The 17,768-nt window shown below is 39.6% G+C and overlaps 1 protein-coding gene across 3 annotated transcripts in view; it reads left to right on the plus strand.

Annotated features, from left to right (window-relative positions):
- The window catches only part of LOC121941936 (testis-expressed protein 2-like), a 42,116-nt gene that overhangs the window by 3,723 nt on the left and 20,625 nt on the right, over positions 1 to 17,768 (plus strand). For all 3 annotated transcript variants that reach the window (XM_042484956.2, XM_042484955.2, XM_088075435.1), the window contains exon 3: positions 16,156 to 17,722. In XM_042484956.2, coding sequence (XP_042340890.2) covers positions 16,181 to 17,722 — 1,542 coding nt within the window. In that variant the 5' untranslated portion in view covers positions 16,156 to 16,180. The remainder of the gene's footprint in view (positions 1 to 16,155; positions 17,723 to 17,768) is intronic.

The raw sequence follows: 17,768 nt of genomic DNA on the forward strand, positions 1-17,768 counted from the left end.
TCCCCAAAGGTAATATTTATTTTATTAGATGAGAATACATGTAGCTGACATGGCAAAGTATGAATGGGAAAAAATTCATATCTGTGTGAGTGACAGACAGTTAAAAATGGCGTATATGGTAAGAACTAGACATAAGTTCATAGGATCACTATAAATCTAGACTAAGTTACAATATAAAACTGCAGAATCTTTTTTTTTTTTACTATCAACAAATCCCACGAAAGGTTTAAACCCAAAAACTCCAAATATAAGAATTGTCTTTGTGCCCTATAGCAAGCATACAAACACACTGAAAAGCCATTGGGTTACATATTCTTTATGATCAACACTAAATGACACTGTGTGTGTATTTTTGATCTGTGGAGAGCACAGCGGCTCCAAGTTGGGTTGGCATCATTGCAAATGCTCTGAGACATGGTTTCTTGTTTACAACAGTTTGCTTGTTATTTCACTATAAGCTACTTTGGTCTTACATTTTTGATGAAGAGAGAGGGTCATTCTTAATCAGTGTCTCAGTGTCATATTAGACAGGAGGCAGGTTTCCAATACAGATTTGTGCAAACTAAAGCAGTATTTTCAAAATATTGATAAAATAACAATTTCCATTGAGTGATATGCAACATCACCTCTGGCGATAACATTCGAGGTCGCATGACAGTGGATGTTCAAAACATTAGCAGGTTTATTTCTATTGCAGCCACTGCACAAGCCGTCATTAATTCCAATCCAAGGCCACGTAGGTGTGTTATTGAACGATAATGGAAAGGCATGCCCCTTATACGTGGGAGCAGCCATGTATGAGGGGTTTCTGGGAGGTGACAGTCCAGGATTTCACAGAGAAATCGTGGATTCAAAACTTTCGGATGATCCGCTCAACTTTTGGAGAGCTATGCGATGCAATAACACCTCTTGTAGTGCCTGCTGCATCATGAGGGAGCCAGTTCCTACTGACAAGCACAAAGCCAAAAAAAGCCAAAAAAGTGTTTCCATAGTTTGTTTATTTTTTAATGAGTTTTGTAAAAAAAATATAGTTCCATTACAATGAGGCATAAGCTGTTGGCTGTCAGGCTTTGGCTACAAACATTTCTTGTTGGAAGGATATATTAATTATTTAGTGTTGATAATAAACAAATAAAGTAATGTCATGGTTGTCCTTTACCTGACATCTGTACCAGTACCAGTAGAGTGTCAGAGGCAGCCGTCCATTTGTCAGAGAAATGGAATAACAAAATCAGGACTCTCTCACCTGTGAGAGACAGAAGGATGTTTAGGGTTTGAGCAGCAGGTGCTGTGACCTTTCACCAGTGTTATTTCCCTGACGTGGGGTGTGTCTTATTCATCTTTCATGCCGAGAGAAGGAACATGTGCTGCTTATCACACTCTGTGTAGGAACAGGCCTACACCCCTGTTGACTAAACACCTGCTCAGAGCTTTTACTGGCATAGTGGCCCTCAGTTCTCACCAGGTCTGACCTATTTTTATAAAACTCCAAAATGCCTTGTTGTAGTTAAGGCTCAGTCAAAGCACTGATGTCAGCTCCTCACTCAAGGCTTATTTGTATTGAAATTAACACCAACGGAGCCTCCTCCTCTAACAACACAGCCTTCTGATTTAATTAATAAGGTTGGGCTGGTTAGTGCCTTGCTTCAGGGTTTCCCTCTTGTCACGCTGCCTTAGACAATATTCCAAGTCTACGTCAGACAAAGTAGCTTGGGTAAGATAATTCATCCTTTTTATTATTCAAGAAATGGAAAGGCTTGACAGGTCAATGTATATCCATAATCACAGGCTTGATCGAGTATTGACAATTGTGCAAAGGTGATAAGATGACCCTATTGTCACATGTGTTTGTAGGCACCTTAGTTTTTGTTGGAGAAATATCTAGGGCTTTGTTGGACATGTGATCGTTCCAGAATTCCATAGCAGGGTGTGTTTTTGATAGATTCTGTAGAACTCTTGTAAATCTCTACAGACAATTGTGATGCCTATCAGTGAGATACCGGTTGTGCTTAGTACAGTGCAACATATACAATGCCAAGATGTGTATACAAACTTTTTTTTCCTTTTAAATGTTTAATTTGTATTATTCTGAGTCCAACCTCTGAATTAGGAGGTTTTTGCGAGTCCATGAATGCAGCCTAGGTGGAGCTCTCCATGTGGTCTTTTTTCCTCAGCAACAGTTTGGGCCTCATGGGATTGATAATTGATTTGTTAATCTGTTCTGAGCTGATTAGATAGGATTGATGGATGAGAGGAGCAGCTGTTTGTGAGTGAAAGCAAATTTTAGACCCAGCAGAATAAATGATTAAGTTTTGCTTTCAATGCACCTTACTGTCTGCTGCTCCATCTGTACCCAGAGCATGCTGTGTGAGTGTGATGCGATGAGTAACTGAACTGTATATATTCCAACAGTGCTCCTAGTGAACAGTTTAGCTTGTTTTTTTGTTTTTTTTTGTGGCAGGCTGGCACAAATAAATAAATGTTTTAGAAACCGCGGTATGTTTTTACTTGAAATCAACTCTAGTTTCAAATCAGTGGTGACATGATCAGTTTTCCTCGTCTATAATAAACACAAATAAGATCTGCCATTCAGAGTTGAAGATACGGTTATTTAGTTAAGCAAGCTTCTCCTGAGCTACCTCCTCATCCATGCTGTAAACATCACGGTTGTTACGGACATGTGCTTCTCCCTCACCCATCCAGCCACTGAGATAATGACCATTACTGAGACATCAGGAGAATGTGTCAGTCAACCAGCCTGCAACGTTCACAGGCCTGTTTCAGGTGCAGCCTCCATTGTATGTTGTCAGTACCATTTATCTCACTGCCATCATAATAATCACTTGTTATCAGAGGGAAGAAATGGAGGCAAGGTGGGAGGTGGGAAGATGTATAAATATAGCCTGTCTATAAATACTACCTCTCACTCGAAACTGAGACATTCACAAAGCGACAGTACATTCACACGCAGCATTGTTTGTGAGAGGAAAAGGCTGGAAAAGATGGAGATGTTTGAGCATAAAGGCATTCATTTGCTGTTTTAATTGGAGCCCCGAGGAATAGTGCAGCTGTCGTTTTATGAGATTAAAGCCACTCCTTTAGAATTTTGAGCAGTCGTTCAGCATGATCTACAGATTAGTGTGAAATACAATGACATAGCTGAGACCGCTCCAGTCTCCCATGAGCTGCTCTCACACTCCATAACAATGTAGTCTTTTGTCACTACAGTTTAGCTGACAAATGCTTTGCCCGATTTCTCTCACTTTATCTGCTACCGATAACAATAAATATATGATTACTGCATTCCAAAGTCTGAGTTAAGTTTCTGTTTGATTTATTGTTAGCCATGAGTGCACAATCATTGCTAAATGAGATTCCAGATTTTTTTCTTTTTACTTCATTTGAGAAGTTTTGATGGTAAGAGGAATTTTTATGCCTTGGCACTGGTGATAGTCATGGCCGCAGTTATTACTTTTTGGGGTTGTCTGCCCATTTGTGGATATAACCGTCCCTTTCTCGTGATGTCTCAAGAACACCTCAAGGGAATTTCTTCAGATTTGCCCCAAACGTTTATTTGGACTTAAGGATGAACTGGTAGAAATTGGTGATCGGAGGTCACGGTGGCCTCCTCTGTCTCGTCCTTGTGAGCGTGGTATCTCAAGAACACCTTGAGGATTTTTTTTTTTTTTTTTCAAATTTGGCACAAACTTTCACATGGAGTCAACAATGAACAGATTAGATTTTTTTGGTCAAATGTCAATATGACCATGCATCTGTCTCATTCTCGTGTATGCAATATCTCAAGAACACCCGGAAAATTTCTTCATATTTGGCACAAACAGCCACTTGGACTGATTAGAAATTGGTGTTCAAAGGTCACCTCACAAAACATGTTTTTGACCATAACTCAAGAATTCATGCTGTAATTATGACAAAATTTCACACAAATGTCGAATTGGATATAATGATGAAGTGGTGACATTTCACATCTAAAAGGTCAAAGGTCAACTTCACTGTAACATCATAACATTCTGCAAAAAACACTTTGCTGGCAATTACTTAACATCATGATTCAGGACATAAGGGGAGAAATTTGATCAGATACTGACATGGTAACACTAATCTTGAAACTGTGCCGACTAGAGAGATGTGTTGCCATCCACGTTATCACAGACATGGATGTAAACTTCAAGTGCAATTTGAACGGTTTTTAGAAGTATACAACCATGAGATGTGCAGCCCTAAAATCTCTTATTGTTGTCGTGTTTGATGTGTGCCTCAAAGCCTGCTGTTGTGAAACTTAATTAGGTTCTAGGAAAATTGAAGTGGCCTAGACGGATCCAGGCAGTTTAAAGTGTGGTGAATGTCTTTAGAAAAAGGAGAAGTCCACAACCCCAATTCTACAGAGAAAAGATTTTATTGTCTGCTTTTAGACAATCACATAAACATTAGTGTTTTATGTCATTAGGCAGATTTCCATTACTGATTTGTGCGATTTTTGAAAAATTTTGATAAAACACAGTTGCGAGATGACTATGTTTGCACTTAGTGATGCTATGCATCTTCTCTCATGATGTATCATTCCAAAAAGCATAGTGATGGATGTTCACAACTCACAACATTAGCGGGTTTATTTCTATTGCAGCCACTGCACTAACTGTCATTATTTCCAATTGACGTTGACATAGGCATGTTATGTGGGAAGTAATGAAAAGGCAAGCCTCTTATATGTCGGAGCAGCCACGTATAAGGGAGGCATTGTGAAATCACAACTACTAGATTATCTGCTCAACTTTTGAAGATTTATGTGTTGCAATAACACCTCTTTTAGCGACTCTTTAAGTCTTTGTTGTACATCTTGTGACCTATAAAAGCCAAAAAAGTGTTTCCATTACAGTTTTGTGAGATACAGCTTTTTAGAATCTCCTGAAATCTCACCTAATGCGAGACTAAAAACTCGTTTGCAATAAAAGGACGTTTTTTCGACAATGATGTGTTTCCATTTCAATTGGTGCAATTTTTGTGTTAATGGAAACCTGCCAATTGTCTGTTTTTGATTTTGTATCTGTGGAAGTGAACAACCAGTATGTTGACATTCTGCATATACTGGGAACTGTCTGGGGAAACAGGGGAGTAATTGTGGAAACAAAGCAGTGCCGTCCAGTCCTCTCCTGACTTCAACCAGATGTGGCCAGTGGTGCAAACTGTCACCCCAAAGGCCTGGATGCAAACTGTGACTTGGTGTAATGCACCATTCCACTGTTCTTGTATTAGCAAGAAAGTTTAGTTTCATTTTGACTTGTTTTTGGATGAATTTTTTGGTACCAATAAGCCTGTTAGGCTGACGGCCAGATTCAGACTTGTGAAGACGTGATAAAGTGTAGCTGCTGAATGTTTTACTCTTTTTCCATCAGTTTTGTCTGAAAATGAAACCATAATTAAACCCAAGCATTAGACCAAGGCCTTATGAAAAGAGCCCTGGTTTGTCTTGATAGTCTGTCTGCAAAACATGATTACATGGTTGACCTCTTGTACTCAATTAAAACAGTGACCTTAACCCTGAGTTGTTGCTATAACCAGTGGCTTGTGTGTAAGAGCTGTACATGTGACTGGCTTTTATTGAATTGTAACTGAAGTAAAGCTGGTGTTAAAGTAGCATTGAAAGACCTTTTTTAATAAAAAGTATCAAAAAACAACACTACAAAAGCTAAATTGTTGACACAGTTTCTTGTTTTAAAACGAAAAGGAATGCTATTGCTAAGCTAATGTTAAGGCCGACTGCCTGTGTATCTGTAACTGGAGAACAGTGGTGTGCTTGATCCATGTCACAGTTTTGTCACCGCTGCAGCCAAGGAGTTCATTTAAAAGTAATGAGGGCTTGTTGACGACATTAAGCAGTTAAGTGAGGAGTGCATTATTTAACACGAACACCATGTGGGTCAGTGAGCTGACATGGTTTGAGATTGGCTGAACATTACAGAGTAGGGCTGGACATTACGAATATTCCATAATGTTGGTATTAGGTTAACAGCACTGCATACAATTAAAAAGATATTAAAATGTACTCAGTTTTGCCTTGCTGTTGCTTTCAGTATACTGCTAAATAAGGGTCAACCGGTATTGATTTTTCAGGGCAGATACCGATTATTAGTACTCAATGACGCTGATAACCGATATTTGAAACCAATATGCATTTACAATAAAACATGAAAATACATCTGCTGAAATTTAGAATTTGGAATATAACAAACTTCAACAAAAAACTTTGTTTAAATGCTTTTAGCAAATGTTTAATCAAAACTAAAACTGTCAACATTATATACAGCAAGTACCCAGCAACCTTTTTTTAAAAAGTTCGATGAAAATTTAAATTAATAAAATAGATGAATAAAAAAAGCTCTCTGAGGTTTTACAAAGTAAAATACAGAACTTGACATAATTAAAGGAAATGATTTCCAAACATTAATTTATTGATCATTGAACTAAACACAAAATGAACAAAAAAGAATGATAGTTTAATTTTGAAGTGCAGTTTTCTAAGGATATTCTTTTTGACTAACTCGATACTCGATAATACTCGATATTGCATATAATCTCTAAATTGTGCAGCCGTATTACAAATTATTAACTGCAGTAGGAAACACAAGGCTTCTTTATGCTCTTTGTAAGTAAAAGCAAGTAGTGGTGTATGGTCTGGCTTGTTGTTGTTGTGTAAAGCTCAGAGTCACTGTGCTACTGTATGAAAGCCCTCTCTCTCTGTTTCTTAATACAGGATTATTTCTTACTTCCTTGCCTCGGTGGACGCTCTGTCACATGCTCTCCTCAAGCCAGTGTATTCTCAGTGTTGCGATCCACAACAGCTGAGCCACTGAAGGCAGTAATTGAGCAATCCAACTGTCCTGATGGGCATTTGAGAACAAGTGGGAAACACTGCCAAATGTGTCATAATGGCTTTGTCATCAGAATGTTTGCGTATTAGCAAAAAGAGGACAAAACTTTAATTCAGCAAGTAACTGTTTGGTCAACTGATTTTTACAACAATTATGGACAAACAACACACTTAAATGATCACTGTCTCAAATATCATGCATCTGTCTTAATACTGTAGATGCTGAGAGAGTGAGACACTTATTTCGGACATGCATTATACCCAAACAGAGGGAGGGTTGACGTACAGGTCAGTTACATGCTGCTCTGACAGAAGCTATGCATTTCTAAAAAGTCATTTCTCAGGAATTTAACCCTTTGAAACCTGGATCAACGTAATTTCTCTTGTAATGCACTTAGATGCCTTTCACAAGTAATTAAACCTTTAAAACCTGAGCAAATTGGTGCAGTTTCTTTCAAAAACATGGGAAAAAAGGCAATGAGCAAATTGGCAAGAAATGTGCCAAAAAGAACAAAAGATTAGTGGATTTGGAAAATTATTTTTTACAAAAGCTTGGGGAAAAATTCTTGATTTCTATTTATAATTGTCATATTTATATATTTCAAATTATGGGAGGAAGGCAATGAGCAACTTGACAAGAAATGTCCAGAAAAGAGAAGGAAATTAGTAGTTTTATAAAATAATTTTCTTTTTAAGTTTGGGATAACTCTGTAATTATCATAATTGTGTATTTATAATTATGTTTACTGAATTTTAAGCAGTTTTTTTTCTAGATAATTTACTTGTTTTTTTTATTAACTTCCTGTTTTTTGTTGTTGTTTACTTGTTTGTTTTTGTTTGTTTTACAAAACTCTGGTAATTTTCTTATATTTGGTGCGAATTTCTGGGTTATTTGTTCTTAAGTTGCTCATTACCTACATCTTATGCTTCGCCACTTTGCTCAGGTTTCAAAGGGTTAAAAAAAAGGCTGCTTATTTTTTATGAAAATATACACTGCACATCTGTTTGATAGTTTTCATGAGTGTTAAGAGACTAATACACACATTAGCAGCTGTAAAATTGGCTAAGTAAGTGAGGCCTGACCTGTTTGCGTTTTCACTGTGGCTGCAGGATAACAGCGATAGACTGACTTACCAAAAGAAATATCATAATCATTTTTTTTCAGGACACTGTGTTGGTTTACTTTGTTTCAGTGACAAAGTGTGCTCTAGTTGGCAGAGGAAGGCTGAGAGATGGGATGATCTCACGGCCTAACATTTCAATCCCCGCCTGTCTCACCAGTTTGTCAGCATTCATGAGAACAGTTTTGATTCTATTGGACTGCTATTGTTTATTTGTCTCTAGAACCTGGAATCTGAAATGACCCTGTGAAATGCATTAACCAGTTCACCACCGTCTCAATCTCAGTCACTCAAACATGCCTGGACACACATCTTTGTCTCTATTTATACAATTAGCCACACTGAGGCTACCATACTGCTCTGCTTACTTGTCTTTTACAGTTACAAAAACAAAGAGAGTAAAAGAATAAGAAACATGACAGCAAACTGCATGTTAGACTTGCACTCATAACTTTGGGTTATTGCCCTCTCTTTTGTAGTAAAGCGCATAAGGGGCCTTAAAGTGTTCGCATTAATATCAACCAACGAGTCATTCTATAGAAATGTCTTGTCAGGTTAAGCTTTCTCCCATCCAAGCCTTCTGGAACAGTGCCAATTTGACATTATAGCTACAGGTCCGTCAGTCGATGCCGTTGGACCCAAAAAGACTTTTTCCTGTAGAGTTACATTGTGAAAGAGACGGCTGTAAATCCTTTCATAGGTGGAGATGAAAGCAAGTTTTTTTTTTTTCTTTTAAATGTGTGTTTATGTGTCCCAGGGATGGGAATTTGCACCAGCCACCAGCCAATATGCTGGTTGAAAATGCAAGTGGCTGCTGGATTTTCTTCACTCACCAGCCAAAAACACAATAGTAATCAATCGAGTAGTGGTAGATTTTGTAGTCTACCTGCCACAGTGTCAGAAAGACAAAAAAGTTTATTTCCAAACCTGTTGTGTCCCTTTTGTATCATTCTGTGTCACCTCCCTAAATTCTGAGTTTTTTGCGGGTCTATGAACGGAGCATAGACAGAGCTTTATACAAGTCCTTTTTTTCTTCGGCAGCAGTTTGTGACTGGCAGGATGGATAATTGATTCAGAGCTTATCAGATCAGATTGAATGATGTGAGGAGCAGCAGCTGTGAGTGAATGCAGACTTGTAGACCCAGCAGAGCGCCTAATGTTCTGCTGCTCCATCTGTGCCCAGAGTGTGCTCTGCGCTCCGTGAGTGTGATGCAGTGAGTAACCGAACAGATAAATACTTCAACAGCGACAGTCCAGCTTCAAAAATAGAAAATGTCTTTGTGGCGGAAGAATCGTGGTGGGCTGTCATGGAATCCTGTTCATTCAGTCCAACAATATTTCGAAGTGATTAACTCATTGTATCCCTTTTTCAAGATAGTGGAGAGCTAGACAGGCAGTCATTTGCCGGTTAAAGTCTCTAATGTGCCTGCTCTATGGGCCTAAGATTGCGGAAGCAGAGGAGATTCAGGTAATTTTACACACAGAAGTCCAGTTTTTTTTTTTTTTGCTTCATGTGCCTCTTAGCAACTTTCCATGCTCAGGCCTCAACGTGTATTTGGGGGTTTTTTTTTTTATGAAGTGGGACATATAAAGTGGGACTTACGGGAGATATAATCCTTCAACAGCTATTACATATCTGTAACTTGTCACTGCCTTACGGGGGCAGTTAAGTGTTAGCTGCTGTAGCCACAGTGTTGGCAGCAGCATTAATAGGAGCACTGGGCTGTGGGACACTTTGCAAGTCATTAGCTAAAGTGACAGTGTAAGCACAGGGAAAGCCATTACTACTGCAAATAAACAACTGCTTCTAATCCCTCTCTAAGCAACCTGGATCAGGTATAGTGATGTGGGATTTCATGAAGTCCTCCATGGGGAATGTGTGAGCATGTCTTTTCTGAAGGTCTTTTTCTCTTGCAGTTAAATATGTGTGCCTTAGCGAGCATCCTCTTGATGCCACTGATTCAACTGAAACAGTGTTGTATGATATTTGAGATGCTCTGAGGGGATGGCATGTGGTGTTGTATTAGCAGAAAGCAACAGGCAGGATGACTTGCAGAAATACCCTTGCTGTGTGGTTACTGAGCTGCAAACACCGGAAACACTCAGTTCGACTGATATTTTAGGCCCACATGCATTAGGAGATAGAGGCATTAGTGCAAGAAGGTTAAAATGAACACTGCACAGACTCTATGAAGACACACTTAAGCTTCTGGAAAACAGACACAATGTGTGATAATTGTCTATTGTTGCAGACTGTGAAGGCCTGTGGTTGTCCCCAGGTGGTGTGTCTTTTCCAATTGTCACATGGCAGCAATTTCCCAACAGTTCTGTTTACCATGTTTCAGGTTTGCTCCTAAGTGAGCTGCAAAGAGTTGTTGACTAATATTTGCTTCCTTACTGGTCCCAGGCTGTGGATATACTTAGATGGAATTAAGGGGTTTAGGAAAAGTGAACAGTTGTTTGTTTTGAGAAAAACATCATATGAGGAAGCTTGGTATGAAGCAGCCTCTTTCCCGCTGGATTGTTTAACAGACAATATGGGCTTGAAAATGTAATGTAAAATGTCTTTTTGCACTCCAGCTGGTCCTTTTGCAGGAGGATAGTGATCACCACAGCAGTGGCTTTTATACATTTCCCTGTGAATTAAGATTTGGTTCAGGTTAACATGTAGTCAGTATTTCATTAGGTCATTTAAATGAGGTGTGTTGGAGTGGAATGGAATGGCTGCAATACATGTAGAGATGCTGATTTATGAAAAAGTTTGAAGTGGTCTCTTAATTTTTTCCCAAGCTTCATATTTCAACCTCGCTCTGAATAAACTGTCCAGCTCCAAAAATAGAAAATCTCTTTGTGGCGGCAGATCATCATGGCAGGCCGCCACTGATAAATGAATGTTTGGCAGACCCTGGCACAGGTGACCATGTCTGAAACCAAAAGTGTTTATAGCTGGAGGAAGGGATCCTCAGATGTTGTGTGACAGTCTAACAGCAATAAGATCAAGATAAGATCATCAGAATAACTGCCAGTTTCAAAGGGCAGGGTGATATGGCGAAAATAGAAATAGCACCGTATTTTTGACTCAATACTCATACTTATATTGTTGTTGACACAATATTTTAGCATTGACTATTTGTGCTTTCACAAAACGTCAACACTGAGATTTTTAATAACCAGTCATTAGTAATGTGGATATAATGACTAAGCGTGTAAAGGCAAATAATAGAACAATTTGGTAAGTTCAGAAAATTATATCACTTTACAGTAATGCCAGGGCTCAATGCTAATATTTTTAAGCAATGGTCCTATGGGCCTCCAAACCCTTTAATTTGTTGGCCAAAGTAAATTTTGGATGCCTTTAAATGTAAAGTTATGTAAAAACAATAGCCTACAGAAAAGGCTGTTTAATGCTGCTTAACATATCTGTCCTTAACTGTGACACTTCAATAAATAAAATTCATAAACAGAATGAAAATATCTTTGTAAACATGAATATTGTCTCACAGTCTATCATTTCTTTACGTTGTTGTTCTCACCTACAAGGTACCTTAGCTATTGTCTAATAACTCTTTGCTGAAGTGTTGTTAGGAAATAGTGAACTGTTCTAATGACACATGGTATGATATGAGGGAGGATGTCTTTCCTCCCTTTCTTTAGTGTGATTTGGAACTTCTGATGAGGTCATGCAGGAGGTGGTACTACTGTGAGACACTGAGTCATGCAAGCCATAAAACTGTGGTTATTTAAGGAACCCAGAATTTCTTAAACATGACCCTGCAGTAACACTGATTCCAAGAAAATATTACATGTTGAAAGAAAGATCCTCTTGTATATGCTGGACTTCGAATGTTGTAACATCAGTCAGTGATGATTAAAATGTTCAATTTTTTACAGAGTTGTAAATTCCATTTCCCATTTAGTGGCCGTACTTTTCCTTATCTGACTACATTTAATAATTTCTGCTAGAAGATCTATTTGTGGCGGCAGATGTTTTAATGGTGTTGGGCTGCAACAAATAAATGAATGTGTGGGAAACCCCGGCTAATTTGTTTTACAAGAAAACTTCACAGGGTACATTTAAGAATTGATACAGGCTGTGTTAAATTGGTTGTAGGTGTGCATACTGAGATGTTACTGGGTGGGCCTTTTTGTGCAGATTTTTATAGAACACCTCGTCATCATGTTTTTTTTCGAATGGCTCTAGTGAGAAATTGCATCTTGATTTTACTCAGTGTCTTATTTTTCTGCTGAAAACGCCTCACACATTTGAATCACTGTGTCAAAATACATTTTAGATGAAATGACGGCTCTAATTGGGGCTGCTTTCCTCCTCACCATTTCAACAATACGTTCAATAGCTAAACACACAAAGTGTCTTTGTAGGCCAATATCTTCTGTGTGTGTAAGAGCTCTGAGTCTCTTTTCATATACAGTGTGTGCTGTTAGATCGAAAAGACGTGAGCTGTGAACATGTCTCTAATGAGTGCAAAACATGAGGGTTAATGAGGCCTGCTTCCCTATGTAATTGGCTTCATCAGCATCAGTGGCAAGATTTTGTTCTTCGCTGTCCTCTTAAGCTGTGGCACAGGAAAAGGCACTGAGTACACAAGACAAGGGAGGACTTCATTGTCAATGTTTACATTGTCACTTGGATGGATGGCCAAGTGCTGCACATGCCCAGTCTTGGGCTCCGTTTGTTTGTTCCATTTCTGATTTGTTAAAGCAGGAGATAAAATCAAGCTCACAGAGCACTCACATTAACGCATACATGCAAACTTCCTCACTTCATTGGACCAGGCGATATGGCAAAAAATATCACGATAATTTTCCCCATATTGATCGAAATTTTAGCAGCGAGCACGGTAATAAATGACAATACATTTCCTCCTTGTTCCCTGATGTTCTAAAGTGGTTGAGAAATGTTTCTCGTGTCGCGTTTTTTTTTTTTTTTAAACAATGCCACTGAGAGGGTCTGAAAAGCAGCTAAATAGCGATAAAGTCAGCACATTAGTAGTCCTCTCCTCCTGTCTCCCCGGGACCTTAGATCATCCGTAACAGTGTCTCCTATACTACAGTGAAAACACAGATTGATGGAGAATTTCATCAATGGTGGGGACAGAGTAAAAAAAAAAAACTGTCCAAAAACTCCACATGACATAGAGTTTTGCAGGGCACGCTGTTTTGAATTTCTCATCACCTCGGCACACTCAACTCAGCACAAACTATAACCTTGCTGTGAAAAATCTGTGTGTACTGTGACGCCTATCCCTCCTGCTGCTGACAGACGGACGTCTCACAACTTCTGCTGTATGACACAGCATGGCAGGCAAGCTGTTTGAATCAATCTAGGCCTATCCATATCAAGTAAAAATGACCATATTTTATCATCGTCATCGATGTACTTTTTATTGCAAACCTATTTCGAGATCGTTTTATTGCCCAGCCCTACGTCATCACTAATCCTAATGTGCTGGTCGGAAATACTGGTTGAGTCTTTTACGTTGAAATGAAATCCATGTCCAATTGGCGATCCATTAGAATGGCCTCATTGTGTTGCTGCTGACTGGAGGCTGACTAGCAAGGGACAGAGGTGGCTGGCAGTCTGCCTGGCTGGGTAACAAGCTCACTCGTGACCCATGTGACAATGAGTGGCCAAGTTGAGTCTGTATAAGGGTGAGCCAGCATGATGTCACACCACCTTTGTTGCCCGAACAAGGCACAAAAAATGCCATTTCTGAATGTCAACAAGACATTACCATAATTCTATTTTCACAGTACAGAAAATTGAACCTGTATACAGCTATGACTTTTTCCTAGACCTCACTCTGGAGCTGAAAAAGGCCATTTTGTTTTTTTCACATGTGCAGTAGCACTTTCCAAGACCTGTAAAAAGATGTGTTAATTTAGAGCAGCCCCCCTTTAATTAATTTGGTTAGCTTTTATGTGAGATAAATATTGGCTGAATTGGCTCAGTGAATGTTTTACATTGAATCTGATATCTGTCCTTCAGCCTGTCCCCTTGACTTTAATAGTATACCCTTGTTAAAGTTGGATCCTTCTTTTTGTCCTAAATACTGCTTAAATTGCTGTCAGTTGATCACCCAGTGCACCTCGGGCATCTTGTTGTGGCACCAAACAATCTCCAATGTTATGCAGTGTGACATCATCCCAGCGTCATGCTATTATCTGGACTTTGGCCTATGTCCCTGAAGGCTGTGCTGTAAGTCCGTTTTTATACATGCCACACAGTATGACTAAGTCATAAACACCAGCCAAGACTGCACTCTGGCAATAATGTTGACTGTTTAATGGCAAAGCTTTAAAATGGAATATAGGTCACAAGACTTTGAATGTTCACAGTATAATATGCAGAAGCTAGAGGTCACCGCTACTTGCTGCAGCGTTTGTATGCCTAGTAAGTCTTTATTCTTGTTTTGCCAAGCTATATTTGTATTTGATTATGGATTCCTTGATTCTGATGAATATTTAGCAGTCTTTGGTAGAAACTTGTGAGAGTGTCAGCAGGTGGTGCGTGGTATGGGGGGTAATTTAAGATTCCCGCTTGCTGCTGAACTGACGTCTGATGCAACTAAAGTGGTTTAGAGATACAATACCGCATATGTCAGCACTCACACATGCATACACATTTCTGTCTGAATATAGCATTATTTACATAATTTACCATCGCTGGTCATCCCAGATAGTTAGTAATGAAATGGAATCAAAGATTGACTTTTCAGAATAAGATGCACCATCTCCTTTTTATAATTTTGCTTGCAGTGCATTGGTCACTGCCTGGGGCAAGTGCTTAATGCTACATTGTGATAACCTGATTGTGCTACTGATTGATAACTGTTTTATCTCATGTAGATGATGACCTGTGTTAAAAAAAATATTTTCACTGGCGTCAGCCATTGTATATATCATATATCTTGCACAAGACAAGATCTTGTTTGGTTCACAGTCTAAATAAGGGAAAGGCAATCGTAAAAAACAAACAAAAAAACTTTTCTCAGAGGAAAAAAAAAGAGTATCCTACTTCTCAAAATGTTGAGCTCTTAAATTTATTTTATAACTTATTGAAATTTTTAGGGATTGTGCTGAGACATAAAAATATCACAATAAAACCATATACCACATTTGATTTAGGCCCTCTTGATACTGGGTAGATCATTTTGGTGTTCTCCATACTAAACACAGGTCGAGAAGTAACATTTGTCTAATGTTTCCTACATGGATTGTAAATAAAAAAATAATCTACTGTTTGTAAATAAGGGATGGGTGGAACTCATATGTTTGTGTTTTGTTTTTTTCTTCCAACAGTTTAAGAAGTTAGAGTTGTTGTGTGGATAATTGACCTGTTAATCCGGTCAGAGCTGATCAGATCAGATTGATGGATGAGAGAAGCAGCTGCTGAAAAAAGCAAACTTTTAGACCGAGCAGATTAAACAATGAAGTTTCCCTTTCACTGCGCCTGGCGCTCTGCTGCTCCATCTGTGCTCAGGGTATGCTCTGTGCTATAAGAGAGTGATGCGGTAAACCAAATGCTGTAGCCCTTTATATTGAACGGTCTAACTCCAAAAAAAGGAAAATTGGTTTGTGGCAGCACATGTTTTCATCATTGCAGGCCACCATGAATAAAAAAATTAAGATGTGGGATACCCAGATTTTTAGTATTTTCCCATTTATGTCATATTTTCCAGTTTATCATTCATTTTTCCCATCCTGGTGTAAATAATAACGCTTGGAGTTATAGGAGACCACAGTCAGTCTTGTTCCCAGATATACTGAATACAGTATTCCGCTGCAAACAAGTTATTTTCTTTATCGATTATTTTGCCAACTGTTTTGATGAATTGCTTTGTCTGTAAAATGCCAAGAATAGATCTTCAAATGTCATGTTTTGTCAAAGCAACAGTTCAAAATACAAAGATAACCAATTAAACGTCATATCTGATGGGGCACAGCAGCATATCCTCACATTTGAAATGTCAGAATCAGAGAATATTTTAGCACTTTTCCTTGACAAATGGCTTACACAATTATTTGATTATCAAAAAAAGCTGCAGATAATTTTTGACAATCGACCTAACAGCTGACTTATCATCCCAGCCATAATTTAATGTAATCTCTTCTCCTTCTATGCAGACTGTGACTCAGTGGGAGTACTGCAATGACTAGCCGGCACCCTAGCCATGCAGAGAGCGCTCACCCCACAGAAAAACAGCCGCCTGCCTTGTCCCCCAAGCTCCATGTCCAGAGATCGCCATCGAAGGACACCATCACCATCCACTTCTCAGCTCTTGGGAAGGAGGAAGAGGAGGAGGAAGAAGATTTGTACAGGGCAACTGACTCTACTACCTCAGCCACACAGGATGACTCAAACATTGTGACAGCTTTAGAAGCAAGTGAGGAGATGTTTGAAGGGGAGCCAGTGGACTCCGCAGCTGAGGTTGCTGTCATGCCTGAATCATCTAAACTTTCACCAGTTTCTAGACATCACACCAACCGCTCTCCCACACACACTCTGTCATCATGTATCCCCGAGCAAAAAGGCTCCACTTCCAATCCCTCTCCCACTAAATCTTTGAGCTTTCCCTCCAGTGACAAACCCTTCCTCAGCTTGGTGAAGACTCTCTCCTCTGACATTGAGGCTCGTGACGGAATCCCTTCTGTTTCTGCTCCTACAGTGAGGCATCGGCACCTGATGAAGACTCTTGTCAAGTCTTTATCCTCAGATACATCCCAGGACTCCTCCTCCACACCCTATCGTCTTCCAGAATCCCGCCTTAACCTGCAACTCTTCAAGCAATTTGCGCAGTCCCGGATGCCGTCTGCTGCCACGTCGTCAGCTGGCGATTCCAAAACTGCCCCTTCCTCTCCATTAACCTCACCAGATAACCGCAGCTTCTTCAAGGTCTCCGAGGTTGAGGCAAGAATCGAAGACACTAAGCGACGTCTCTCTGAGGCCATCTCTGAACCGCTCCAACTCCTCAGTAAGATCATGGATGAAAAGAGTGGCAGCTTAGTTGGCAGCAGTATTTACAGACCCAAGGCCCTCTCTGCCAGTGCCTCCGAACTCTCAAATCTTACTTCTATCAATGGTCACCTGGAGAGCAACAACAATTACTGCATCAAGGAGGAAGAAGGAGGTGACCTCGAGGCAGAGAGCCCCAACAGCAGGCCTTCTGGTCCGGCTGAATCACCTGTTGCCTCCTCCATTGACACAAAGAGCCCCAACAAATCTTTACTTTCCATGTCATTGGACAAATGTTCCATGTCCGCTCTGGCTAAACAAGAGGACGAGGACTTCTGCATCCTGTACAGTGAGGACTTTGAGACTTACACCAACACAGATGGTGACGGTGGTGATAGAACTGATGATACTGGAACTGGAAGTCAAACTAAAGTGCCACTAAGTGGTAGTACTGAACCATGCAGTGAAGATGAATCTGAAAGTATTGAGCCGGCGCCGAGTGTTCCACACTATACTCTCATCATCCTCACTGTGCTGGTCTATGGGTATTTTGTATTACCTCTACCCAGTTATGTCAGAGGAATGCTGCTTGGGATTGGGTTTGGATTTCTTTTAGCTATCGGTGTTGTGTGGCTGACGGGACCAAAACGTTCTGGCAGTACTTTTAGACATTCCAGACACCATGGGAAGCTGTGGAATCTGACCAAATTGGACATCAAGGAACCAGAAATATATAAGGTCAGTGAATATTCATTTCATAAATATTTAGTGCATTTTGTCATGT

This window comes from Plectropomus leopardus, chromosome 3 (genome assembly GCF_026936395.1).
Source record: "Plectropomus leopardus strain MGB_pleo_1.0 chromosome 3, ASM2693639v1, whole genome shotgun sequence".
NCBI lineage: Eukaryota > Metazoa > Chordata > Actinopteri > Perciformes > Serranidae > Plectropomus > Plectropomus leopardus.